General features: G+C 42.7%; 3 protein-coding genes across 5 annotated transcripts; 1 reads left to right on the top strand and 2 right to left on the bottom strand.

Moving 5' to 3' along the window:
- Window positions 1-584: 584 nt before the first annotated feature.
- rnf144b (ring finger protein 144B) lies at window positions 585-13,756 on the bottom strand. Of its 2 annotated transcripts, XM_004541600.5 has the most exons (9): window positions 13,673-13,756; window positions 12,951-13,017; window positions 8,020-8,286; window positions 6,668-6,772; window positions 5,863-5,923; window positions 4,994-5,201; window positions 3,688-3,832; window positions 3,450-3,539; window positions 585-1,677 (listed from the first exon to the last, which is right to left on the bottom strand). In XM_004541600.5, exons 3-9 carry the CDS (start codon window positions 8,182-8,184, stop codon window positions 1,504-1,506), a joined length of 948 nt encoding a protein of 315 aa, XP_004541657.1. In that variant the 5' UTR covers window positions 8,185-8,286; window positions 12,951-13,017; window positions 13,673-13,756; the 3' UTR covers window positions 585-1,503. The 2 variants fall into 2 exon arrangements, with proteins under 2 accessions (XP_004541657.1, XP_076746009.1); XM_076889894.1 differs by lacking the exon at window positions 13,673-13,756 and having other exon boundaries at window positions 12,951-13,254.
- A 2,428-nt stretch (window positions 13,757-16,184) lies between these two features.
- On the top strand, window positions 16,185-18,689 carry LOC143421060 (uncharacterized). Its single transcript, XM_076889895.1, has 5 exons — window positions 16,185-16,321; window positions 16,746-16,887; window positions 17,098-17,136; window positions 17,392-17,535; window positions 17,638-18,689. Exons 1-5 carry the CDS (start codon window positions 16,238-16,240, stop codon window positions 17,814-17,816), a joined length of 588 nt encoding a protein of 195 aa, XP_076746010.1. The 5' UTR covers window positions 16,185-16,237; the 3' UTR covers window positions 17,817-18,689.
- On the bottom strand, window positions 18,686-26,280 carry drc9 (dynein regulatory complex subunit 9). 2 transcript variants are annotated; one of them, XM_004541597.3, is made up of 10 exons: window positions 26,159-26,280; window positions 25,800-25,920; window positions 25,566-25,600; window positions 25,365-25,471; window positions 25,145-25,229; window positions 24,888-25,034; window positions 24,714-24,788; window positions 19,399-19,530; window positions 19,228-19,317; window positions 18,686-18,860 (listed from the first exon to the last, which is right to left on the bottom strand). In XM_004541597.3, exons 1-10 carry the CDS (start codon window positions 26,192-26,194, stop codon window positions 18,750-18,752), a joined length of 939 nt encoding a protein of 312 aa, XP_004541654.1. In that variant the 5' UTR covers window positions 26,195-26,280; the 3' UTR covers window positions 18,686-18,749. The 2 variants fall into 2 exon arrangements, with proteins under 2 accessions (XP_004541654.1, XP_012779957.1); XM_012924503.2 differs by lacking the exon at window positions 26,159-26,280 and having other exon boundaries at window positions 25,365-25,487; window positions 25,800-25,895.
- Between the last annotated feature and the right edge of the window lie 453 nt (window positions 26,281-26,733).

Consider the following 26,733-nt stretch of genomic DNA (forward strand, 5'->3'; position numbering starts at 1 on the left):
ATGTCTCAGGAGAAATTGAGACTCGTGAGACCAGGCAATGTTTTTTTCAATCTTCTATTGTCCAGTTTTAGTGAGCCGCTGTAGCCTATCGAGGTTCAATGTGTTGTCTATTCAGAGATGCTCTCTTCAGCATACCTTGGGTGTAAGAAGTAGTTATTTGTGTTACTGTTAAGAGAATAGTAGTTTGGCTAAACCCTGAAAACGGTTTCTCAGGAAAATCCCAGCAGTTGCTCAGTTCGAATTCAGCAAGTTGTCTTGATAATGGCTACATGACTACATGGATTAAGTTGCTGCCATGTGACTGGTTGATCAGGCATCTGCGTTTGTTGTTGCAGCCAAAGGAAGCAGAAGAGCATCTCTAGATGCACAGCATGTTTAGCAGCTGAAGAGCAGAGCCACATAATGCTATTTACAAGATATCAACGATGTAAAAAGACCAGATAATGGGTCAAAGTTCTTATGGTACACACTTATACCATTAAACTGACAAGCGAATAACTTAAACCATCTTACAGTGCAGTGTTCTGCTAGGAAACCTTGGGTTGTTTGGGCTAGAAATGATAAACGTCAAAGTCACTGTCCAATGCATGTTCAGTTCATCGTGTTTATTTTCCATTTACAATGGCGCTTTTATAAAATATTTGATGCCGAAACATCAAAACAAATGTAGAAATGACACCATACACACATTCCCCATGAATACATATTAACACACTTTAGAAAAGTACACACTGTCCTCTTTAGAGCCTTTGGTCTGGAACATACACCAGGTGGAAACAACAAGCATCTGCAGAAGAAGAGTTCTCTCTGTGCACCATTGAAGCCTTATCGTGTTTCGTATGAGTAAAGATTATACAGTGCACACATGGTTCCAGATGCCTTCTCCTAACACCTTAGAATGTTTTGCATCACTGCGGCGTTTATAACCATGCAGGATCCTGATGGTTGTCCATTTCCATAACGCTAAAATTATTTGCATAAGACAGAATGAAAGGCAAAGCAAATCGAACCAAGCACCAGGCACTGTAGAGCGAGGCACTTGAGCGCCCAACACTTCTGGTTTGGCTTCATGACATTTGGCACATGAGGGTGGCTTTGCACTTTAAACTGCATGTATGTGTTTGTGTAGGTGTGTTGGTGAGAAAAAGAGAGCCCTGTCGAGGGAGATTCACACCTATTGCTGTCTCCTAATTATCTTGTTGTGCCTCTGAAAACTGGCTAGACAAGTGACTTACATTCATTCTCCTCACATTTACACACCCACCATATAAAGTACGCACTCTCGTGATTCAAGAGTGATTTTTGAGCAGCCCTCTCACTGAGGCATAATGTAAAAGTCCGGAAAACCCGCTCACTTAGAGGGCTTCCAAAAAAAAAAGAAAAAAAAGGTAATCCATTAGTTCATGAGTGTTTTTTATTCCCATCATGCAGCGCTTAAACTTTCCTTGGCATTCATGAGGTTAGCAGAGTGATCCTGTGCGGACAGATGAAAGCAGGGAGCTGCTATGATGTGGAGGTGTCTGACTGGCTGAGGTCCTTCTTGCTCTTGTTCTTCTTCTTCTTCTTGTCCCCTTTGCAGGGCTTGCAAACACAGCACAGGATGCAGGGCGAGGCCAGCAGGAGGAGAGGTGACGTCACCAGCACAATGATACTGACTCCCACCAGGATCCCCACCACCTGAGCAGAGACACAGCAATAAATACTGTAATTACTCTTCTTATTAGCACTGGGTCAAATGACTGTGTCAAAGGACTTGGTCATAATGGCATCAGAGATTCATCATCTGACTCTCCCTACAGAAGTTGTTCAGTTCCCTGTTTTGGTTTTATAGTTTGTAACTTTACTGTCTTCATTTTCTGTTTAGATTCAGTTCTGGTGCAAACCTTCTTTACATCACCTACCCAGCAATAAACATTCGGAAAACATTAACAGGCAGCTGGTAAACACAACTGAACTTTTGGGAACTATGGAGACTTAAAAAAAATGAAATTAATGAAAGTGAACTTACATTTACCAGCAAGACAGAACCAGGACTTCAACTGTCAAGAAAAGCGACTAAAGAACTCAGTCGCTTTTCGAATACTAGGGCTTGCTGTGTGGCTTATGAGTGTATTTTGCTAACTAAGCTTGCTAACTTTGCCGATAACGTAACACTCGTTAATTCACATTAAGTTCACTTTTGACCCCATAAAACCAACCTGGTGGCGGCTAAAATGCAACGCTGAAGTTTCAAAGTGTGAAGCCTAAAAGAAACGAATGATGTTGTTTTAACAAAGTTCCTCTTTTATATACAGTCTGTAGTTTTAAATTACTGTAACTGTTAAAACCTGATAGACTTTATTCATGTTAAATTGTTAAATCATTCATTCAGTAAACTTGATACACATACCATTATATGAATAATCCCTGTATGTGTAAACAAATAAGGCACACATATATATTTACATATCTTCGTGGACTTCCTGGTTTTCTGTTTCCCTTTGACAACACTCCCATGCACAAGCTGAGGTCCGTGGAGACATGTTTTGGAGTGAAAAGGCATGGCCTCCACTTAATCAGATACAGCACATTTGAGATGAACAGGAATGCCAAACTGTGACTCAATCTTTATCAGTCAACCTCAGCAGCTTACCTCAATAATTCTTTGGATGACTGTATGCTGCCGTAGCAGGGCAGACAGTAATAGCTGTGGTAGTGGATGTGACATGTTAAATAACCACAGATACATGTCATATACCGATGTCAACATTGTTTTGGATATGTAGTTACACTAAGGGTCGGCAAAAAACATCGCAGGTTAAATCTAACAGACTCAAGTACTTAAATGCAGCGGTGGAAAAATAATTTAAGGTGAACATACTTAGAGGACCTGTTAGGCAAGGGTGTAACCAGCTCTATAATGAGTTGTTTTGCACGAAACAACTTCGCTGCTGTACTTCAGCTCTTCACATACTTAGCGACCTGTACACACCGAGACGCAATCTGGAGATCCCAAGCAAACTTATCATGTGATAATGGCATTAGAGGAGGAGAAAGCAGAAGGAAAGTAGGTCTGGTGGGCAGTTGTAATCTTTTTGTTGCATAGTTGGTGTCGTTATGGGCCAGGAATTTGAGATTAGCTTAGGGATTTGCTGAGTTTAAAGGATTTCTTCAATGAACTGTGGGAAAACAAGAAGTCGTAAACAGCAAACTATGTGAGGCTTTAATATTCTTAAAGTGATATATAGTAATAAACCAAGCAGCTGATAAACTGAAAGACAGTAATTATGTCCCATGTCTCATGGTGATTGAGAGCTGGGTTGAAGTCCAAAATCCAGGTTATGTGCTGGTATGATTTGACTCAAATCCAGTCCCTGTATACAACAACCAGGTGGTTCTGTGGTCTAATCCATTCAGACAATAACAACATCACAAAATGCCACGCACTGCTGCCTTACAACTGGGCTCACCTGCGTTCTGTTCCACATAACCGAGGCCCTGGAGTGTCCCAGCTTGTTTCTGCATGGCCCCTTATCATAATGTCTCAAAAAGATATCACCCTGCATTTAAACACAACATACACATGCATGCAAAGACGTGAACAGGTGACTATGCAGCAAAGGAAATATTCCATTTGAATTTGGAAAAAAAGAAAGAAAAAAAGAAAAATGCATCACAGCTATTGTTTAGTTAGCAGGGGAGACTTACATCCAGATTCTGCAGACAGTACCAGCAGAAGGTGTGTTTGCAGCTTTTACACAGCATCTGTGCACAGCCTTGGTTTCTCTCGATGTAGATACCACACATAGGACACTGCTTGATGGGCATGTCAGAGTCACTGTCTGAGCGTGTCCTGTGAATTGGAACAAAGGCACACACGAGGAATGCCGTTAATGCCGCGAGGCCCTCCAGGCAGTGCGTGCAATCTTTATTTAGAGGCAAAGGTGAAGGGTTGTTATTCAATGTAAAGTGGGAAGCAGAGTCTTGAAGTTATGGTTAAGAGTTTACAAATACATATTTCTCAAGGCCGTTTCTTTAAACGCGCTAAAGGTAACATCTCTCTCATTCTAGATGTCATGCAGCCCTCAAAAAACCCTGTTTTTGATTAATACGAGATAGCAGAAGCTATCGCAGCTCATGTGATGTCAGAAAATAATACTGCAAAAAACACAAACAACAAATCTGCTCAAAAACACAAAGTCAGCAGGAGACAGAGACCAGTTCCTTGTTTTAAAAGAGGAAATTGAGCATTGTTTTGGGAAATAAAACTATAAGATATAAGATAAAATGCAAATGTAAAAACTACTGAAAGCCTCTGCAGGCTGAAAACCCCCCAGATATTATGCTGCCACGTTTGACTCAAAAGTGGATTTTAACTCATCTTTCTCATCCCCAGCGCAGGGATCATCACTTCACTGCTGTACAGTGAGGTAATTGGATCGGTGCCCATCCTCCTCCTCCTCTGTTTGGCACAGAGACAATGGAATTCCGATATAACTCAGTGACTCCCCAGTGACATCAGTCAGTCTGGCAGAGTCACAGCTCAGCGCAGCGCAGTAATGTCCCTGCTCAACTGGGACGCTTCTGAGGCACACTAAGTTATTAATCCTGAAATAATGTTTTTATAGAGCAAAGGGTTTCTACAGAGAGATGAGGAGCTACCCATCACTTATGTGATTCATTCAGTGTGCTGTGAACATCCTACACCGGTGAAAGTTAGGTCTTTTATGTCAAAGGAAAGTCTGGGATTTTCCTCATGGTGTAAAACACCACAATTGAAAATAAATGTAATCCACGTAATGTCAGAGAAAAATTCATCTGCCTCTGTCATTTCATCACATGCATGGCAACTGATTTGTGCAATCATGCATTGCTCACCAGTTTGGTTACAGCAAGTCTATCTCAGTGTCCTGACCTAATACCCTCCTCCAGCTTTTAGCCCAGTATCATTTCCAAAGTGCAGCTCTGTGGCTGCAGGCAGTGGGCAGCGGACCAAGAGGCTGGCTTTACTGACCTGCTTTGATGAGAAGGCGTCATCATGGCCTGCCGCTCGGGGCAAGCGTGGCCATCCTGCCAGGGCCCTCTGCAGCCGGAGCAGAAGACGGTGTGACAGGTCGGGCAGGGCACAGCGGCGGGGTGGCCTTCGGTGCTCTGCTCCACATTACACACAGCCTGACATTCAAGCACCGGGCACCAGGCTTTACTGGGGTCAAGCTTCACTCCTGTGGAGAGGAAAAGAACGGATGAGGCACATAGTCAAGATTTTCCCTTTCTGAAGAAAATGAGCGTGACGTGTCGCAGACAAAACAAAAGCAATCACTGTGAGCTGACTCAAACCCTTTACACTCCCAGCACATGCTTTCACTATGAATCATAACAAAAGGGACAACTGTAGTAAGACCGACTGCACTTTGCACTTTTTTGTTCTTACAATAACACGAGTTTTATGATTTATGGACGGAGTAAACAATAACTGTTATTGGATTTGCAGTGTATTATTGCTGTGCAAATAGAAAATGTCAATATAGCTGCACAGCAAACTACCCCTTTGTTTGCAGCTTATAAATGTCAACAGTGTTTCCCACAGAGGTGCTGTTTGCCTTCACAAACATTTACCTAACCAGTAGTACACAATTTATCTCCACTGAGAATCTCTTTTCTTCAGATTAACAGATTATTAACATGGGTGTCTTATAGTAGTAACCCCTTTATTGTTTGATAGCTAGAATTTAAGTAACCTCTAGGCTAAAACTGTACCAGAATTAAACAGAACACAAAAAAAGCCTCACAATATGCCAGGCATGTTAAGATAAATACTGGCTGGGACTGTTTGTGTGACCTGCCTGTCATCAGACAATAGCATGTAAACACAACAGTGCTTACCTCTCTCAAACTTGAGACGCAGATACAGCTCCACCTGACCTGCTGCTGCCAAAGCAGCTATCTGCAATCACACAGAGGTACTTCAATTATTTTACTGACTCAGATTTTATGATGCAGATTTCAGAGATGTGGAAAAAACAGCACTTTGGATACTAGACTTCCTGAAGCTTGTGATAACATGTTCAAAACCAAAATCTTTCATGGTGCTCTAGATAAAAATGAGGTTGTTTACCATCATAGTTGACAATCTGACGCTTCAAGTCATCTGCAATTTGCAGCATTATTTTCTAAAACTCATAAGCTGTTAAAAATGACACACTTTGCAGTATTTTCCAGAAAAACACTACTAAAGGATGGACTTCCTAGCACAAGAGTCTTAATAAAGTTGTATTCTGATTAGCAGAAGATTAAGGAAGGGGCACTTTTCATGTGGTTTTGAGTCAGCATTTTCAGCCTCCCCACTGAAACGTTTACTATGTATTGTTTTAATGTTTCCATCTGACGTCATTTCATTTATAGCGATTCACTCCTGAAACCAAAACTAGTTTCTTCAGAACTGTGATTAAGGGTGGATGTGCAGTATTTACACAATTTACACACTGTAAAAAGACAAGCGTGAAAGTCCAGCTTCCTATTTCTTGAGAAGTACGGCAATGGCCTTTATGTCTGAAACCAAACCGGTTGAACCACCAACCTGGGACATTCGAGGAATGTGCAACAACAAAAACGCAGATCACTGATCATGTTTGCATTTTATCTCCTCTCATCATTTTTTCTGCTATGTGCATTGTTGCACAGGCCGTACCTCTGAGTCCAGCAGCACTCCAGTCTTTCGGCACGCCATGTCGGGGCAGGTGATTGGTGCCCCCCCACCCTCCATTATGGCTAGCTGAACATACTGCTGCAAACACTGGAGAGGGAAGAAGGACAATAGGGCATTAGACTGGACGTTTAATCAGACAGGGAGAACTGTCATATGCTCGCCAGCAGCATTTTATCTGAAACAAGTGCAGGAGCTCAGAGAGCCACAATGTTACTCAGGACGAAATGAAAGGAAGATGTTGGGTTAAACCGGGCAGCTGAAATGTCACAGATAGAGAGCTTCCTCACGAGTGCTCACAGAGTCAAAAGTCATGTGTTGCCCAAGCCATGACATTGAGTAAGGCAGGAGAAACTGTGGAAGCACTGTTCATAAAAGCAGTGCTGTTTTCAAAAATTAAAGTTAAAAAATTCTTTAAAGAAGAAAAACTTTTGCATGAGCACAAACCTGTGCTTCCTGTGTGAATACAGCCCTAACACAGCATGAAGCACTGATCACACAAACAGAGCTGGAACAACACCAGGAACACGGTGTGCTCTTTAAGCAGACAGAAGGAGATGGTTCACATTTTTATACTAAAGATAAGTACGTGTTTCAGTATCAATTTCCCTCGCTGTGTCGTACCCTGCGCATGTACGTGAGGTTTATCTGTGCGACCTTGTGCGTGCTGCTCTGACAAATGCAGCGAGCTTGGAAAGAGATTAACACCTGCCACTATCTGGCTCCGTTTTGATATGCAGGCAGGCACGCTTGAGACCAGAACAGTGCAGCAGCGGACCTTTGCACTCCTGTTATAAATATTACAGCTCTGTTATCTAAAGATAGCGCTTCTCATCATCTCACATGAAGGAGTGAAACTGAAACTCAGGATAAGTTTGTGAGTTTAAAAACAAAGAGAGAAGCGATAAAGCACATGAGAAAAAAAAATTCCATGGACAATTCAAAGACGGTAAATGTGAAAGACAGACAGCCCTGTGTTGAAATCAGCATAATTTTACTGGAATGGAAGTGTGATAGATTTGCCTATAAAAGGATCTATTACTGTATACGGTCATAAAGGAGGAAGTGGTGTTGTAATAATAAAAGAAAAAAAAAATCTCATTCCAAGTAATTTAAACGCCGGACATTTGCCTAAATTGCCCAAATTGTAAAAAGCTGGTTTTGGATCACTGTCCTGAAATTTTCAGCACCTGCAGGAAATGATTAAACGCATGAGAAATGAAATAAATATATTTATATAGCTTGACACATGCACTCTGAGTCACTGACTCAAATGAAGACCTGGACACGATGAGAAGCAGCTCCTGAAAAAACCTGAATGCATCATCTGTACCTACCGCTGTGCAGTAGATGCACTTGCAGCTCTGCAGTCCTGTGGTGGCTGTCGATGGCTGCTCGCTGAGGCACAGTTTGCAGAACACCTGCAGGTTGGCGGCAGCCTCGGGCGTCTCCGGAGCTGACTCCCGGGCTTCCCGGCTCACGGTGGGACTCCCGCTGGCCATGACGAGGCGAGGCCGGCCGGCAGGAAAAGAAGTCACGAGGACGAATCAAGCCTCTCTTAGCCTTTCTGCTGGGAACGGAGAGCAGCCATGGCCTCCATGTTCCTAAAAAGCAGAAACAGCACTAATCTATTTGTCTATTCAGTATGGGTGTAACCAGAGGTGGGACCAAGTCATTGTTTTGCAAGTCTCAAGTAAGTCTCAAGTCTTTATCCTCAAGTCTCAAGTCAAGTCTCAAGTAATGTCAGGCAAGTCAGAGTCGAGTCTCAAGTCACTGGTGTAAAAGTCCGAGTCAAGTCACAAGTCTGAAACTTTGAATTTCAAGTCCTTTCGAGTCTTTAAAAAAAACAAACGAAAAAATAATGTTGCAGTTATGCTAAATGTAAATATTAGACCATGTAATTTTAAAATCTGTGTTTTTCTCAACACATGACAAAATAGTGAACTTAGAAAATATACACAAATTGTGAAATTGCACCTCTTTAAAATGCAGCTCAATTAAACCTAGCTCCAAGAATAATTTTCACCGACAGTTCTGAGATACGCTGCATGTTATTCTTGGATGCGGTTGTAGGACCAGCTTTAAAATCGCATGACAAAAATATCATACACATTAAAAAAAACTGTATCACCAACGTAGCCTGGACAACATTTGCTAGTTAGATGAAGTCAGCTATCTCATCTTAGCATATTTATATGCATATTTATAATTATACGGTTCTTGGAGTGAGTGCATACACTCATGAAGTTTAGTAACTTCAGGTCACTGCAACAAGCCCAGGTACAGTTTACCGACGGATGGGTGCAGGACCTTGAAATGCACCGTGTAGAACGAAAGACCATCGTACGTATCATAAGTTTACCAGTCTCACAAATCGTCTTCATAAATACACATTCGTTAACCGTTTATTAATAGGACCTTTGAGCTCAACGGTAATTAATTAGTAGTGGAAATAATTTCTGGTAGCATCACAGAAATGTAGCAGTGACAATAATACTGTATGCTGTAATCGTACTGGGCAATTAGTGATACAAAACAACTGTTTTATCCTGTGAATAAAAGTATATGTTTTTGTCAGTGTACCATAATAACAGAGGCGAAACGCAATATTGTGTCAGGACAATTCACTATTCATGCACAATAAACAAAGGAGCATAGCGCGACAATTTCTGTTCAGCGCCAGACTTGCTTGTAACCTATATCACCAATTATGTTAAAAAAATGACGCATTAACTACAACAGCAGACTGACCTTTGTGTAAATGCTTGGAGCAGACTAACCTGTGAGCTGGAGTGTTCTAGGACGTTATATTTGATCTTTGAATGGCTGCAATCCAGTCGCCTCTTTGTTACTTCGGAAACATGGCTCGAACAATTTCTCTTCAACGACGTAATCCGATAACAACCGATCTCTTTACCCGTCGGCTTCCCGTGGCTGTCATGCGACCGGCTATTGCAGTTAATAATACAACAGCTTCTTGACATTTTTGTGTTTCTTTTTATCGCTGTGTGACTGATTTTAATTGAAAGCCTGCGTGAGCTAGTACCGCTTGCCACGAGTTCCCAGAATCCTTTGCGGTTCTACCCGTGAATGACGTCACATTTTCAATCTCCATATAATATGCATGTTAAATTTTATATTTGGGGTAAAATATCAAGTCTTTTCAAGTAAACCGGTTCAAGTCCAATTCAAGTCCCAAGTCATTGGTGTAAAAGTCCAAGTCAAGTCACAAGTCTTAGAACATTTTTTCAAGTCAAGTCTAAAGTCATAAAATTAATGACTCGAGTCTGACTCGAGTCCAAGTCATATGACTCGAGTCCACACCTCTGGGTGTAACTCTTTGCTTTCCCTTCCCTGTCAGACAACACTGCACCCTCTTTCTAAAAACCGCCATCCCATTCTGATAACTGATGTAGCAACTCTGATGATTTCAGCTATGCCTGCAGCAAGGCCTTTGATTGTTTTGTTAAAGGAGTGACGATTACTCACAGCTTAAAGCTGCGTGATGTACGAAGCAAATTTGAGTTACAGTATGTGTTATTGCTACAGTAATATGAAAACAGCCTCATTATCCTTTGTTGTGTCTCCATATATTCTTGCCATTTTCAAGTCCAGAGTCCAAGGCGTGTGTTTACTAAGCCCGCAGTTATTGAGCAGCGCTTCATTTATCCTGACAGGAAGAACTGGCTACTGACTGTCACGTCCACTTTACAGAAACACGGCAAAGTCTTGTGTAATTATAGGTTGGGATTTTGTGAACATAATGCCTCAAGAGACTAAATTACATCAGGGGAAAGGTGGTTTTGAACACTCTGAACTGTAGTTAAGTTTAAAAAGTATTAAAAGCAATTAGCCGAGACAGAATGGTGATGCCCCACACGCTTGTGGGGATAGGTTGATTGGATAATCCAAATTGTCACTAGGTGTGAATGTGCGAATGAGTGTGAATGGTTGTCTGTCCTTGTGTGTTAGCCCTGCGACAGACTGGCGACCTGTCCAGGGTGTAGCCTGCCTCTCGCCCTATGACAGCTGGGATAGGCTCCAGCGCCCCCCGCGACCCTGAAAAAGGATAAGCGGAAGCGAATGGATGGGATGGATGGAGAATGGTGATGCTTCACGTCGTCTTTGCTTCAGTATTTAGTTGAAGCTGAACCTCTGAATCGGGCTTTGTAGGAGCAGCATGGTGACCTTGTTTTTGCGTTTATGGTGACACCCTCTGTAGCGCCCACTGCCACAAATGGGAGAGAGCTTTCTCCGAGCTAACAAAGAGAGAAAGACAAAAAAAAAAAAACCAATACAAAACAAAACAAAACTAGGAAATATGTATTTTATTCTCTGAAATGCCTTTCAGTGTGTGTATTATCACATCATTATTATTAGTCTAAATGACATGTGAGATTCCCAGTGATTTCAGTCTGGACCAAATTAGTGAACTGGCTAACCAGCCAATACCAACATATTACCATCTACAAAGCCACAATGCAAACCTTCTTTGCTTATGAAAAAAATAAAAATAATTATGGACGACTTATTTTAGGACAGCAAGACAAAGGTGAGTAAAACTCTAGTCTGAACTTAAAGGAAACTCAAGTCACCCTCCAAAAAATCCCTTTTGGTTCAGCCCTGTTCCAAAAAGCATGAGAAATAATAACCCCATAATCTGGGATTTGAGATTAATCGCATGGACAACAGTGGTTGGACAGAGAACAGGGTCACACAGGAAACTGTGGCGTTAAAAAACACACTGTGCAGCCTGAGCAGCTGCTGAAATCACACATGATCTTGTACATGATGTTCTCTGCTTCAGCAGCCTATCAATGTTGGCTGGAAACTTTGGAGCCGTTCAATCAATATAGCAAACTCCGCCACTGGTGTCCTCCTTTGTAGTGTGTTAATGATCATTCCCTGGTAACACACACGATAGCTGGGCATGCTGAGCTCTGTGCACGTTGCTATTTTTGCACAGTCATAGTCTGCTCTCCTGCACTACTTTCAGGCAGACGTGCTGAGCCGGCTGCAGTCATCGTCCCACAATGCCGTCAGCCTGTCCTGTCCTGCCTGAGCATAACCACCCCTGTGGTTTCGCATGGGAAATTACAGCTTTCGTGCCTGCTAGCCTTGCTTCATGGAAACTCCAGCATTATTAACAAAGTGAAGCCTTCATCCCGAAGCAACTTCAAAGTTTAGAATTTAAGATTACCTGGGTAACTTTCAGTCAACATATCAGGCGGAAGGCTTCATATCTTAGAAAATTTGATAAATCACATTTGTGATTGTCATCTGCCTTTCAGATCATGGATAAAAAGTAATTGTGATGTTTTCAGTGCTGCACACACAGCGAGTGTACGGTGGAACAAATGATTACTTTGCACCTAAATTTAAATAAGTATCAATGCAAAGTCCTAACAACCGGAATCTTTAATCCAAAGCCTTTACTTTCAGAACTGTCCTTCAAAAAAACACACAAAAAAACCTTTCTGATTGTAATCCAAAAGCTCACATTCAACCTCGAATCTCCACTGTTGCAGCACTTCCTTAATTAGAATGCTTTTGTGTGCAATTGCTTTCTTTTTCCGTGTGGAAGCTGGCCATTCAGCGATTAAAACCCTTCACGGATCAAGGTCTAAATGGCATTCCAGACATTGAGGGCAGGGTGAAGTGGGGTGAGGTGGTGGGGATCAAAGCATCATTGTTGACCTGGGAGGCAGAAACGGAAAAACCAGATCTGCCTGGTAAAAAGCTGCTGCTGCTTTCACACAGACTGTCACTGTTCTGTGGAAGGAGACAGCAGAGAGTGTGCACTGGGGTAGTAGAATTTATATGGCATCATTTGTACGTTTCCAATCACACCATGTGTGTGTGTGTCTTTTTGGGGGTTTTGTTTGTGTTTGTGTGTGTGTGTGTGTGTGTGGGTGGTGCATAGAATAAAATGGCACATAAAGTTGAAACATAGCAGAAGGAAATGACAGTGTGGGAAAATGCAAGCCTTGATGGTAATGCACACCAGTTAATCACAAGTGTGCTCGGTACAGATATGATTTAAAGGCTGCCTTTGTGCATGCATATTCCCAGACTGCTGATATCTGGTCTTTCTGCACTGCGATCAACCACAAACACACACGTGAAATCTGAGACATCTGCAGCTGTGTCAAGGTTGTAGACCAGCACAGGTCACAGAGCGCTTTTTTCATACGCTTTTTTCTATGATACCACCTTAATGAACATCTTTGAGGGTGGACAGTACAGGTACAAATGGTGCGGAACCTACCTTCCCTGTGGACCACTGGGCGTAGAAGCAGTCTGAGTCCAGATCCACAGCCGCAGTGCTCTTGTTACTGTGGTACAGACACATGTGTTATAACACAGTCTGGTGCTGTAATAACCTGCTGTCAACGCCTAATGCCACTGCGACCGTCTCGATACCGCCTCCTCCAAGTGCGTTGCGGGATTAAAGAAAATCTAAATCATGTTTAACCCTCCTGCTCTCTCCTGTCCTGCTCTCTGCTTGTGTCTGAGTTTCGGTTCTCCTGCCTCTCGTCCCCATCCAGGAAGCAGCGCTCTTTGCTCTCCACTTATCTGGACTCTCGACTGCGCCTGCTGGCTGCTTCAATAAACTCATGCTGCTTTCAAGTACTGTCGGAAATGATCCCGCAGGAACAAAAAGAAGGCTTGACATAAACGATATTCCTGCAGCATAAATTTTTGATGGCACGGTTATTGTCTGTAGTAGAAATAACTATGTCAAGTTCATGTCATCAATTCAAGCTCAGGCTATCAGAATTTACAATCTTAAAATGTGGGCATTACTTGAGTAAAGGGGCTATTTGCATTTTGGGACATTTTTCGGAGCTACTTGTGCACGAGCTAGCTGAGCCATAGCTTGTGACTTTACGAAACAAATTCTAGCTAAAAAAGGAAGACAAAGGAAAACAAATGCAGTTTTAATGATTACTCTTAGAATAAATATTCAGCATATCTACAAATCCTTACCTCTTCTAGCCCCCCAGACAGAAAAACACTTAGTTCACAGTGCAACAACTTCCTCTAGGGTTCTGGTTCACCTAGCAACCACAGCCTCATAAAACAAATCAGAATGGCCTCTGTTGCCTTGGCGTTGTGGTGCAAACAGTGGTACAAAAATGAAAAACAGATTATGGTGCTCAATACATACAAAATCCACCTGTATGCAGATGCTCTTTAATCAGAACAATATGTTTAATGATAACATATAATTATTGTTGTTATCCATGTTATTTTTAAATTTACCGTTCAGAAAATTTCTGGAAAGTTTCTGGAAACATGGAAACCCTTCTATAAGGGAATTGATTGGGTCGTACACCAACGAGACAATGACACCAAGCATACTTCAACGGAATCTGGAGTACTGGAACTGATGGATTGGGCACGTCAAAGTCTGGACTTAAATCCTATTGAACAGATTTGGAATTTAGTGGTCTTAAAGATGGATCGCAAAAAAAGTTTCATCCAAAAGAAGGAAGCAAAGAAACTTGTGAAAAGTACATAAAATAATGGCAGCAAGAATGCGAGCTGCTGTCAAGGCCAAAGGAGGCTATAGGAAATATTATATTCTTCGATTATTATGTGTGAATAAGGACTGTTATTTCAGCTTGTTATTTGCTTAATAAGTAACAATATCATTTTTGGTTATAAACGCATTTTTGTTTGCATTTTCTTGTCTTTATGACATTATTATTAGGCCTGTTAGTTTGTTAAGATTGTTACTCCAACTGCTCAGTGCCCTGAGGTACTGGTCCCGATCAGTGTTGGTCAAGTTACTTGAAAAAGTAATCAGTAACTAATTACTGATTACGTCCCCAAAAAAGTAATCCCGTTACTTTACTGATTACTTATTTTCAAAAGTAATTAATTACTTACTTACTTAGTTACTTTTTAAAAACACGATTTTCAACCTGAATAGGTGATAAAGCGATAGAGCTTTCAGCCCAATTCTACTTTTTCTACATAATCCATCATACAAAATGTAATCAAATGGAAAAGTCTCTTTTTTTAACTTGTTTTATCAGTTTTAATCTTTTAACTTTATGCATCAAGCAAAAATTTAATTATATGCAACATTCTCTGACTTGAATAAATTAGTTTAACATTTAAACCTATTTTCTACACATTCCAGCACATAAAATAAAATATTTTTTGTGTTTACACTCACTCTTTCAAATAGATGCAAGTAAAACACAGCAGAAAATAAATAAAGTCAAAGACTAAGCGGTCCTGTTGCTCTATTGCTCTAAAAAAGTAATCAGATTACAGTAACACGTTACTTGTAACGCATTACTGCCCATCTCTGGTCCCGATAGATTGCAACCTCCTGATGGACTGCAGCCCCCTGCAGTAATCTTCCTTGCCCGTCTGTGTCCTGGATGTATACAGGTGTGCAGAAATGGAGAAAGATGTAAGAAAGATATCATCTTACTTGTAATGCAATAACCAATTTTAGAGTTTTGTGGTCAAGTTTATGATGAGCCATGTTTAACTGACAAAAGCTAAACAAGGGGTTTGTGGTCATTGTTAGGTTACATGACGGGTAGCAGGCATCGATTTATATTTAAGGCAATGATGATTAGATTTCCTTTTTATAGTAGCTTTATACTCTCAAGGGGTTAGAAATCAGACATATTGTGAAACATCTGCTCTAACCCGCCCAGCTTCGACAGGTAAATGCTACTTATATAATAATCGGACATGGGGGCTAGAATAAGCTTTAATACATTACAAGAAAACATTTTAAAAGTTGATTCGTGATTTTACACTAATTTCTGGGTCTTTGTTGCTGTGTGCCATATTAGCTTACGGTAGATGCCCACAGTTTGCCTCGCCACTGAAACAGTATGCGTGTGCGGGGATGCCCCATTACCTCATGAGAATGACCGGTTATTGTTTATCTTGTTAACAGTCTTTATCTGCTTTATATACATCTATAACTATACTTATTTCATGTAATACCATAATTTAGAAGAACAAATGGTTGATATCTGACTTTATTGGGCGCATTTAAAAAGATTTCACTCACACATTGAAAAGATTTCTCTGTTAGGCTACCCTGCTAGCAGCCTCAGCAGGCTAACCACAAACCAAAACCTACTTGCACGAAGTTGCATCATTTCATGCTATCGGCCTCGATGCTACAGTGCAAAATATAAGTAATTTAGATTTGATCGTGTCTTTTTTGTTAATAAATCATTAGGACATGTTTTGGATTTCAAGGGGAAAATAAAAAGTCCGAGGTTTAGTGAAGGTCGCATCTGCGTGAAAATAAAGAAGGAAATCTTTAACTTAGTGTTTAACAGCATCTCTAATGTTACTGTCTCATCACAATCACATAAAACACAAAAGTGTAACAGAATAATGTCCACAGCAATACAAACATTACAGAGAAACCCCTCTGAACCTGAAGTTAACTGCATGGAAACCCCGAGTTAAAGTGCGCATGCGCAGGGGCTTTTCCCAAACTACGGTTTATCAGTCGGCGTGAGTACGAGCGCGTCTCACAAGGACAGTATCACAAACTGGCGAAAGATGGATAGCACTGACCCTCTGCCACTGTCTCCTTTTATTAACAACAGCTTTGCAAAGACGAAAGAAGGAAGCTTGTTAAATCAGGTGAGATTATTTAGAGCTTTCTGCTTCAATAACGGGCGGGATGTCATGTCTGAAATCTGAGTATGCCTCTCTTCTAAGTTATCATGTCCTATTGTAGAATACCATGTATTTCATTTCACTATTTGTAATGTGGGGGAAATACTTTTAAAGTAGTTTTGCTTAAGTTTAAAACTTCTTTGGGATGTAGCACGGTTTCCGTGTTTTGTTCGTGAAGAAAGAAAATTCTCATCGACTTGTTGTAGGGAAGACGTCACGTGACCTAGATATAATACACAGGTGGCCTGTCCGGGTGGGATGTGGTTTGCAGACGAAAAAACCGCCGACTCAGTTGCCTCTGCAGAAAAACACGTTTTCATTTTAAAAGACGTCATGTCATCCATACTCATATTTTTTTAATGTATTTTTTTGTGCCCCCTCCCTCCAGGTGATGCCATCTAAAACCTCCACCGTGGCCACCGTGATCCAATTGGTGCAAAGAGCGGTGCAGAAGAGCTGCATAAGGGCCTGTCAGCTGCTCTGCCTGCCTTTTGACCCTGTGATGTGTGAAAAAGTCACATGTTGCTCAGGTAAAAAACAAAAACAAAACCGAACAAAAATGACTTTATTGGAGGTAGATTTTACATTTATTCTTTACATAACTATAATTGCATGAATACATCTGTTTATTTGTGTTTTGTCGTTATAATCACGATGAACTTTCAGTTTGTCTGTGTAAGCTGGAAAGATAATGTGTCATTAGTAAAAAAGTAACCTTCCCTCTCTTATTGCCTTTACAGCTAAAACTCATCAGCCCAAGGAGAATAAAAACATTCAAGGTAACATTTTAACTTTATATGTTCAATAAAACGTTGGCTTCCTTAAATCTTTTTTGGTAAAATCTTTTGCTTCCCCTTTTCCCCATCTTTATGTTTTCCATTACTTATTTTTCACGAGCCTGGAGGCGTACTGCGTGATGGAAGTTTTTTTTTTGACGTTCGCCGCACATTCAGGAACTTAAAACTGTGACATCACTATGGATCAACAACTTCTCATTTTCTCTTCCCTTTTCTCCTGCTTTCCCCGTCACACAGCAATGGCCCTTCAGAGTCCGCCGTCAACAATACTGATCGTCAACATCAGCAACTCCACGTTGATTGACTGCGTCATTGGAAACGGCACCCATACAGTGGCCGAGTGTCAGCCTCTCATGCAGGAAACTGAGCGCCACATGAAAGGTGTGTAACAGCAAAGCCTGGCCAGCTGAACATCTCTTTAAAATACGCTATGCCGACTGCACTCATGTGAAGTGCAAGCTTTTAATTTGAGTTGTGTTACAGGTCAGATGAGGTTTAGCTGCTACGGTGGGAAACAGGAGTCAGCACAGGATGCTGCTTTGCCACCACTTCCTCCATCAGAAGAGCATCCAAGTGTCAGCATCCACAGCTCCCACGTCAGCTACACCATCATTGGAGACAACAACAGCATGCATGTTGATATGAGCCAGCCGTCCAGCTAAAACGGAAGATTCACAAGTGTGCCACATGTACACACACATGCAGACTCAAGAAACACTGTAGCCACGATTATAACTTCAGCTTAGTATCAGGGCAAACATTTTCAGTCTGGAGGTGAGAGGTAACAATGTCTCTGCTAATCAAAAACTCTGCCAGATAAGCAGTTTATTATTATAAAACACAAAAAAGAGCTGTTTTGTGGGCATTTTGACCATCATGACTGTTGATTTTTCGCTCTGGTCTCTTTTAGTTGACATGAGGGAAAGCTTTTTGTTTGTTATGTAAATGTTCTAATCGGGGGCAATCATGGCTCAAGAGTTGGGAGTTCGCCTTGTAATCGGAAGGTTGCTGGTTCAAGCCCCAGCTTGGACAGTCTCGGTCGTTGTGTCCTTGAGCAAGACACTTCACTCGTTGCCTACTGGTGGTGGTCAGAGGGCCCGGTTGCGCCAGTGTCCGGCAGCCTCGCTTCTGTCAGTGCGCCCCAGGGTGTCTGTGGCTACAATGTAGCTTGCCATCACCAGTGTGTGAATGGGTGGATGACAGGTTGTGTAAAGTGCTTTGGGGTCCTTAGGGACTAGTAAAGCGCTATACAAATACAGGCCATTTACCAAATGTTATCTTATGTCTGTCACGTCATGATATGGGCTTGGGTTAAAATGTATGGCCTATGGTCATTAAAAGTAGACTATTTAGTAGTATTTATTACCAGAGGTGATTTTGATTTCCTGTGTCTCTATATTTGATATTGCTTAATATAAAATAACTGTGACTTTGTTATGTACATAAAACTGAGTAAGAGGACTATGAATGAATGAGTTTTAACTGTTGTAACGGTAACTGCTATTATATTTATAATAAAGACTTCACATACTGCATTAGTGTTTGTTTTTATTCAGATGATCATGTCAATGACATTCGGCAGCACTATCAAAAAGTCATTTCTTCTTTTTCCTTCTTTCCTTCTTGTTCCCTTTCTTGCCTTTCTCAGCTTTTTTAAAACCGCAGAGTCCTCGGCGTACGATGCAGCCTCTCCACCAGGCCTGCAGCTGCACAGAAACAGGGATTCAGTTCAGTTGTATTTATACAGCGGCAAATCAAAACAACAGTCACCTCAAGGTGCTTTATATCGTAAGGTAGACCGTACAATAATACATACAGCAAAAACCAACAGTCATATGACCCACTATGAGCAAGCACTTTGGCAACAGTGGAAAGGGAAAACTCCCTTTTAACAGGAAGAAACCTCCAGCAGAACCAGACTCAGAGAGGGGCAGCCGTCTGCCGTGGTTGGGAATGAATATGCCGCAGTCCATGTTCATTCTGCCTGCTGAATACCCTCGTATTCCTTAGCGTTGTTCTTGAATACGAGAACAACCGAACTTAAAGAGCATGAACTGTGTTGGATACTGTTACCTTGGTGGCAGCTCTGATCCGTGCCTGCTGTTGGTACAGTTTCTCTTGCTCCTCCCTGTCCTCCATCACCATCTGCTCCATCTCCTTGAACTGAAATCAGGAAGTAATTGACATTCACTTAATAACGAACTAATTAGCATCTGCATCTGTTCAGCACCGTGAGCCGCCAACCTTCATTTTCATGTCCTCCAGCCTGTCTAAGTTCAGGTCCTTTTTGAAGCACATGTTGTGGAGCTGCTTGCTCTTCTCCTGCACCATCTGCTCTGTGTGCTTCTGCAGCTCATGCAGCAGCTGCTGCAGCTCCTGATCAGCAACAGTGCAAAGTTAGGTTCACCATATTATCAGCAATCAAATTAATGAGATAAACAGTCTTCTGGAGAATGACAAACACAAAAAGATCAGCTACTTGATAAAGATGAGCCCAAACCACAGAAACTATGAATCCATACAAGCGACAAACCAGGAAAGAGCTTTTTAGTTTTAGAGAAACTGAAAGGACACACACACACACACACAAAACTGAGCACAGTGTTCAAGTTCAAGGTTCTTTATTTGTCACATGCATAGTTATACAAGTATAACACACAGTGAAATGTAGCCTGACACGCTCCTCGACATGTGCAAAAATTGGGGGGGGGGGGGTTGTAGAGGAAGAACATTATATATATATATATATATATATATATATACATACATATAGTATATACACTGGGTGAATGTGCAGTAGTAGCAGCAAGCAGGTGAATTCTGTACATTAATATGAATAGACATCTGACTATTTTACAGGATAGACAATATAAACATATTTAAAATTAAAGGAATTGAAATGTACATTGTTCCTTGGTTTAGTGTCTGGAAGAGTCCTGTCTCAGTCAATTATAGATGATGTGAGAGGGCGGGTGTGTGTGTTTAGGGCACGGATGGCTTGGGGATAGAAGCTCCTCTTGAGTCTCTCTGTCCTTGCCCGGAAGATGCGGAACCTTCTACCAGATTGCAGAAGTTGGAACAGTTTGCTGCCAGGATGGGACGGGTCCTTCAGTATCTGCGCTGCTCTAGTCCGGCATCTCCTGGTGTAGGTGTCCTGAAGCGGGGGGAGAGCAATCCTGCAGCAGCGTTCTGCTGTACGGATCACTCTCTGGAGAGCTTTTTGGTCCTTCACACAGCTGTTCCCAAACCACGATGTCATGTTCTGTGTGAGGATGCTCTCCACAGCGCCTGTATAGAAAATCCTGAGGATCTTTGGAGAGACCCTGAACTTCCTCAGTTGTCGTAGGTGATAGAGCTGGGCGATATATCGAGTTTTTAAAACATATCGATATATTTTTATACGAGATATAAGATGTGACAATATCCTTTATATCGATATAGTCTATGTTACGTTATAATTATAGTTGTGGAGCCGCAAGTTTGCCTCTCTTTCGTCCACTTTTGTCTCTACACAACGTTACTCCGCCTCGCCTTCACTGAAGACAACTCCCCCTCCTCCCCCATCGCTTCACGTGCAGGCAGCGACAAGACGGACACGGCAAATCTCCGTTAACGAGTTACTGCGCATCGCCCCATGCGTGGGGCTGGACGGCGTCAACGTGCTAACGAGCTAAACATGCTAACGAGCTAACAGCGCTAACCCTAAAATCCTTTCATTCTCTCAAAAGTTGATAGCGCGCCTTATGTATGAATTCTGGTTGTGCTTGATGGCCGCGAACCGATTTTATGTGGTACACGGCGCTCAGCAATCTGTCAAAAATGTTTGAGTACGACTTTGGTAAGCTACGGAGCTGCACCGCTTGATAGATTGTCGGCGCATTACGGCTACCGAGGAGCTTCGCGGAGTGATACGTACTGTGCATCAACGTAATATTACCGTATTGTGTGTGTATAAGGACCATAAATGGCACCTGTAAGAGAGGTGGTTATGAAGCGGATTTCAAACTCCAGGCTATCAGTCACACAGTAAAACTTGGGAACAGAGCAGCTGTGAAATCTGTCTTTGTTATTACGCTCAGTGTCTTTTAGTTTACATTTTGACTGCACAATTGTGAGCTCTTTGTTTAGCACAAAAACAACCTTGTTTTCTTTTATTTATGGAGCATTATTATTTAATGAATTCTCATAATTTAATTTTGAGTAATTTTTCATGTACATCTGTGCTGTATGTTAATAAAAGTGCCTGTGTGACATCTGGGACACAGCTTTGACTAAGAACTCTCTTTTTGTTCTTACTTTATGGCTTAAAAAAAAAAATCGAGATATATATCTTATATCGCCATCCAGCTAAAAAATATCGAGATATGAATTTTGGGTCATATCGCCCAGCCCTAGTAGGTGATACAGGCGCTGCCTAGCCTTTTTGGTCTGGACCTGAATGTGGGCAGTCCATGTCAGGTCTGAGGAGATGTGGACACCAAGATACTTGAAGGACTGCACCCTCTCCACTGGCGCTCCATTGATGATGATGGGCTTGTAGTCTCTGTGCTGACCCCTTCTGAAGTCCACCACCAGCTCCTTGGTCTTGCTGACGTTCAGCTGGAGGTGGTTGTCCTGGCACCACGATGCCAGATTCTTCACTTCATCCATGTAGGCCGCCTCATCGTTGTTGGAGATGGCACCCAACACCACTGTGTCGTCAGCAAACTTCACAATGGTGTTGGAGCCATGGGTGGCCACACAGTCTGAAGTGTAGAGGGAGTAGAGCAGTGGCGAGAGGACACATCCCTGAGGGGCTCCTGTGTTGATGGTGATGCTGTTGGAGAAGCACCTGCCCACCCTCACCACCTGAGTTCTGCCAGTGAGGAAGTCCAACACCCATGCACACAGACGGCTGTTAAGTCCCAGATCCCTCAGCTTTGTGAACAGTCTGCAGGGCACTATTGTGTTAAACGCTGAACTGTAATCAACAAACAGCATTCGCACATAGTTACCCTGTTTCTTGTCCACGTGGCTGAGAGTGGTGTGTAGGACGTGGGCGATGGCATCCTCTGTGGATCTGTCGGATCTGTAGGCGAACTGCAGCGGATCTGTGGTGTCTGGGATGGAGGAGGAGATGATGTTCTTCAGCAGCCTCTCAAACACCTTCATTACTACCGAGGTCAGTGCAACTGGCCGGTAATCGTTCAGGGATGAGGGGTTGCTGTTCTTGGGCACAGGGATGATGGTGGATCTTTTGAAGCATGTGGGGACCACAGACTTCGCCAGGGACTCGTTGAAGATGTAAGTGAACACACCTGCTAGCTGGTCAGCACAGCAGCGCAGCAGACGGCCGGTGATGCCGTCTGGCCCCGCCGCTTTCCTTGTGTTCACTCTCCTCAGTGCCGCTCGGACGTCATGCTCCGCGATGCTGGTCACCGGTCTCTCGCTGATGACGTCACTGTCCTCGGTAGTCAGGCGGTAGATAGCATTAGCCGCCTGGCTAACCTCGAAACGGCCGTAGAACCGATTCAGCTTGTTGGTGAATGCAGAGTCGGCGTTGATCGGCGCAGTGTCCCTGGCTTTGTAGTCCGTAATGGTGCGTAGTCCGTGCCACATACTCCGTGTGTCGCCCTGGTGGAAGCGGGACTCCACACGTTCCCGGTACCTGCGTTTGGCATCTCTCACCGCGCGCCGCACGCCGTATGATGCCGCTTTGTAGGCGCTCATATCGCCAGTGGCGAGACCCGCGTTGTAGGAGGCGGTCCTGGCGTTTACTGCAGTGCGGATCGATCTGTCCATCCACGGTTTCTGGTTTGGGAATGTGGTGACTCTCGCAGTGGGGATAATCTCCTCCGCTAGCATATTGACGAAGCATACTGCTACTTCCGTAAACTCGTTGATGTCGACTGCGCATGCTCTGAACATGTCCCAGTCTACGTCGTTGAGTGCGTCCTGTAGCGTAGCTTCTGATTGGGCAGTCCACCGTTTTACCTCCCTCTTGGTCACGTCTTCCCTCCGTATGCTTTGTTTATACTGGGGAATGAGGAAGATGGCGTTGTGGTCAGACTTCCCAAAAGCCGGGTGTGAGACAGCTTTGTAGCCCTGCTTGTATGGCGTGTAGCAGTGATCCAAAATCCGATCCCCTCTCGTTGGACACGAGACATGCTGGTAAAAGTTTGGCATGACTTGTCTGAGGTTCGCTTTGTTAAAGTCTCCTGCTACAATGAGGGCTGCTCCCGGGTCCTTGTTTTGAAGCGAGCTCAGCACATCATGTAATTCGGACAAAGCCATACCTGTGTCCGCTTGGGGTGGGATGTAGACCGCCGTGGCGATGACTGAGGTGAACTCACGGGGCAGATAGAAAGGGCGGCACTTAATGCTCAGGAACTCCAGATGTGGCGAGCAGCCGCTGGAGAGAGTAGAAATGCTCCTGACATCACACCACTTTCTGTTTATCATGAAACACACTCCCCCACCTTTGGTTTTGTTCGACTCTGCCGTTCTGTCCGCGCGGAGCACAAAGAATGAATCCGACGGAGTTACGGCCTGGTCCGGCACGGTGGGGGTCAGCCATGTCTCCGTGAAGCACAGAATGTTGCAGTCCCTCATGTCACGTTGGAAGGTGACCCTTGCTCTTAGGTCATCGAGCTTGTTCTCCATGGATTGTACATTGGCCAGTAGGATACTGGGCAGTGGTGCGCGATGCGCCTGCTGTCTCAGTCTGTTCCTAATACCAGCGCGTTTTCCCCGGCGCTTCTTTGTTCTGTGCCTCGGATGAGCGGCCCGTCCTTTGTTGTTCTCCGCGCCGCGTAGAATCTCTGGCGGCCAGGAAGGGTCAGGATTAAAAGTGTCCAAGATTAGATGTGCAACCTTGGCACCGATGTTTACAAGTGATCCGCTGTCGTATACTATAAGACTAGAGGATTTTGGGATGTAAACCAGAGCAAAAAATAGGTAAAAAACAAGAAAAGTGGATAGTCGGAGCGGAGCGGTCAGGAAGGCATCTGGACGTGGCCGCGTGTTGGTTTAGTTAAATCTCCTGATGGCTTATGAATCCAATCACATGGCGAATTCAAGTTATTCAAGCTGCTTTAGCCTTGACACAGTTCATCTCAAAGCTGCTTTGCAACCCAACTCCGCCGCCGCGTCTCTCTGTGATAGTATTTCTGACTTTATCTATAACAAATGTCATATTTGTTGTCATCGATGCCTACCCTGTTCTGTGCTAGCGACTTCCTTGTGCTCTCCATGGATACAGATAAAATACCAGGGAAAAAATTACAGCAGATGGAAATCTTCTTTTGAATAGCGAGCGATCTCAAGTGAACTGCTCCAAAGCTAATTTAATTAATTTCAATTTAGTTTTATTTATGTAGCACCAAATCCCAACACAGTTGTCTGAAGGTGCTTTATACAGTATGGTAAAGACCCCACAATAATACAGAGAAAACCCCAACAACTACATGACCGCCCATGAGCACGCACTTGGCAAAAGTGGGAAGGAAAAACTCCTTTTTGAAGTACAGCCTCTAAGCCACACAGCTGCACAACGCTGCATATAGTATTACTTCACCAACCTCATGCTGCTTCAGCAGGAATTTCTGAGACTCCTCGTGAACTCTCACCTCCTCCTTCAACTGTTTCTTCAGCAGCTGAGACAGGATGAGCCAATGAAGGTGATTATTTAGTCATTAAACATTTGACTTTAAATCTAAAATGTAGAGCCGAGCGTGTCTTATATTTGGACCTACCTCCAGCTGCCCTTCCAGCAGTGCCTCAGCCTGACTGGTCTCACTCTGGATCTTCCTGAGCTGCAGCCCAGTGTCGTTCTCCTTAATGTTCTCTTTGCTTCTCATCTTTAACAAATGATCTTTCTTGTTTGCTTCATGGTGTATGACCTGCAGATACAGGTCCGGATGGAGACCAAGTAGTGGGATTACTGAACTCTTATTTTTTCGACCCTTACAGCTATTCATTCACAGTTGTTCCCTATGGGTCAGTTTCTTACCTGCAGTTTGAGAGTTTTCTGTTGGAGCTCCTCTTGTTGTTTCAGAAGAGTCTGTCTTCTCTTGTCCACTTGTTTCATTTCCTCCCTGAAAGGAGAGTGACTTACATTATAGATGCTGATTATTTCTCCATGTGTTTTTTCTCCTTGTCCTCTATTTAGAACACCCCCTTCTTTTTTACCACCAAGGTCAGGATTACTGGCAAATCATTCAAAGAAGAACCTTTTCATGTTCGTATCCCTTCTCCTCTGCTCGACTTCCTCCACAGCCTGCAGCAGAGAGCTAAAACACTGTTTCTCCTCCAGCTCCAAATGTAGCTTGGACATCAGCTGTGAGATGTATTCACTGCAGTGAGATGAATTATTGAGAATAAATAATGGCTTTGTTTATTTGTTTGTTTTCAGTGTGTTCTGTGCTTCTTACCAATCCCTTGTCAACTTCCTGAGCTTGGCTTTCTCCTGCACCACACACACACACACACACACACACACACACACACACACACACACACACACACACACACACACACACACACACACACACACACACACACACAGTCATGTAATAACGCCCAAAACACAGTTTTTCACAACACTGCTAGATCAAAGCAGCAGGCAGCTGTTGACAGATGTTATCGTGGTAATACTGTGAAATCACCTGTGCAGGTCTTTCCCTGCGTATCCGCATTGCGAGAATATGTCCCAGTATTTCCAGCTGGTGTGAACAGTCCTCCAGTACTGCTACCAGTCTCAGACTCTGAATCCTGGATAAACACATCCTGTAGAAAATGAAGGCAGCGATGAACAGATAGATTCAAAGTTACACTCTTAAAGATGGGTTATTTTTAGCATGGCGCTGTCTAAGAGCTTGCTTGCGGAAATAAACCACAAGCTCTTTGAACCTCGGAGACATTGGCACTGGTGTCTGAAGGCTAAACGTTAGGCTCGGCGCTAGCTAACATTTCCGCTTCACGACAAAGAACGTGGCAGGGGTACCAGGCAAAAACTGTGGCTTACTTCTCTCTTTCTCGCTTTGTGAATACCAGTAACCATTTCTAACACGAAACCAGAGCCGGAGATAAAGTTCAGGCTTTATGTTACTATGGTAACAATGCCACTTTTTTCCCCTTGTAACTTTATTGACAGAATAAAACATTTACAGACCTGTTTAACACTCCTTTTGTTAACTTCAAATGATGTATTAATTAATAAATAAAATCTAAAGGAACAACTTGTTTTTCCCCGGTCAATCAGGCATTATAAAAGATTATAACATACAAAATTATACAAAATATACACAATTCCCTTCTTCTGATTGTCTATTTACAACACCATTACTACTACTACTACTATTATTATTATTGTTGTTGTTGTGTTTTATGATTTGGTGTTTTATAGTTAAAAAGAAATTGAATTCTTTTCGTTAGTAACCCTCATGGGTATCAAATTATGATCCAGGACTGAATAAAGACTTCCTACCAACTCTATTAGACACTTGGAGACACTTGAAAAAACAAGGCATTATGTTTTTGGATACTTTAAAATAAAAGATGAATAAATAAATGATGAGGATAAATAAATGATGAGGCTGT

The sequence above is a fragment of the Maylandia zebra genome, linkage group LG11 (assembly GCF_041146795.1).
Source record: "Maylandia zebra isolate NMK-2024a linkage group LG11, Mzebra_GT3a, whole genome shotgun sequence".
Classification (NCBI taxonomy): Eukaryota; Metazoa; Chordata; class Actinopteri; order Cichliformes; family Cichlidae; genus Maylandia; species Maylandia zebra.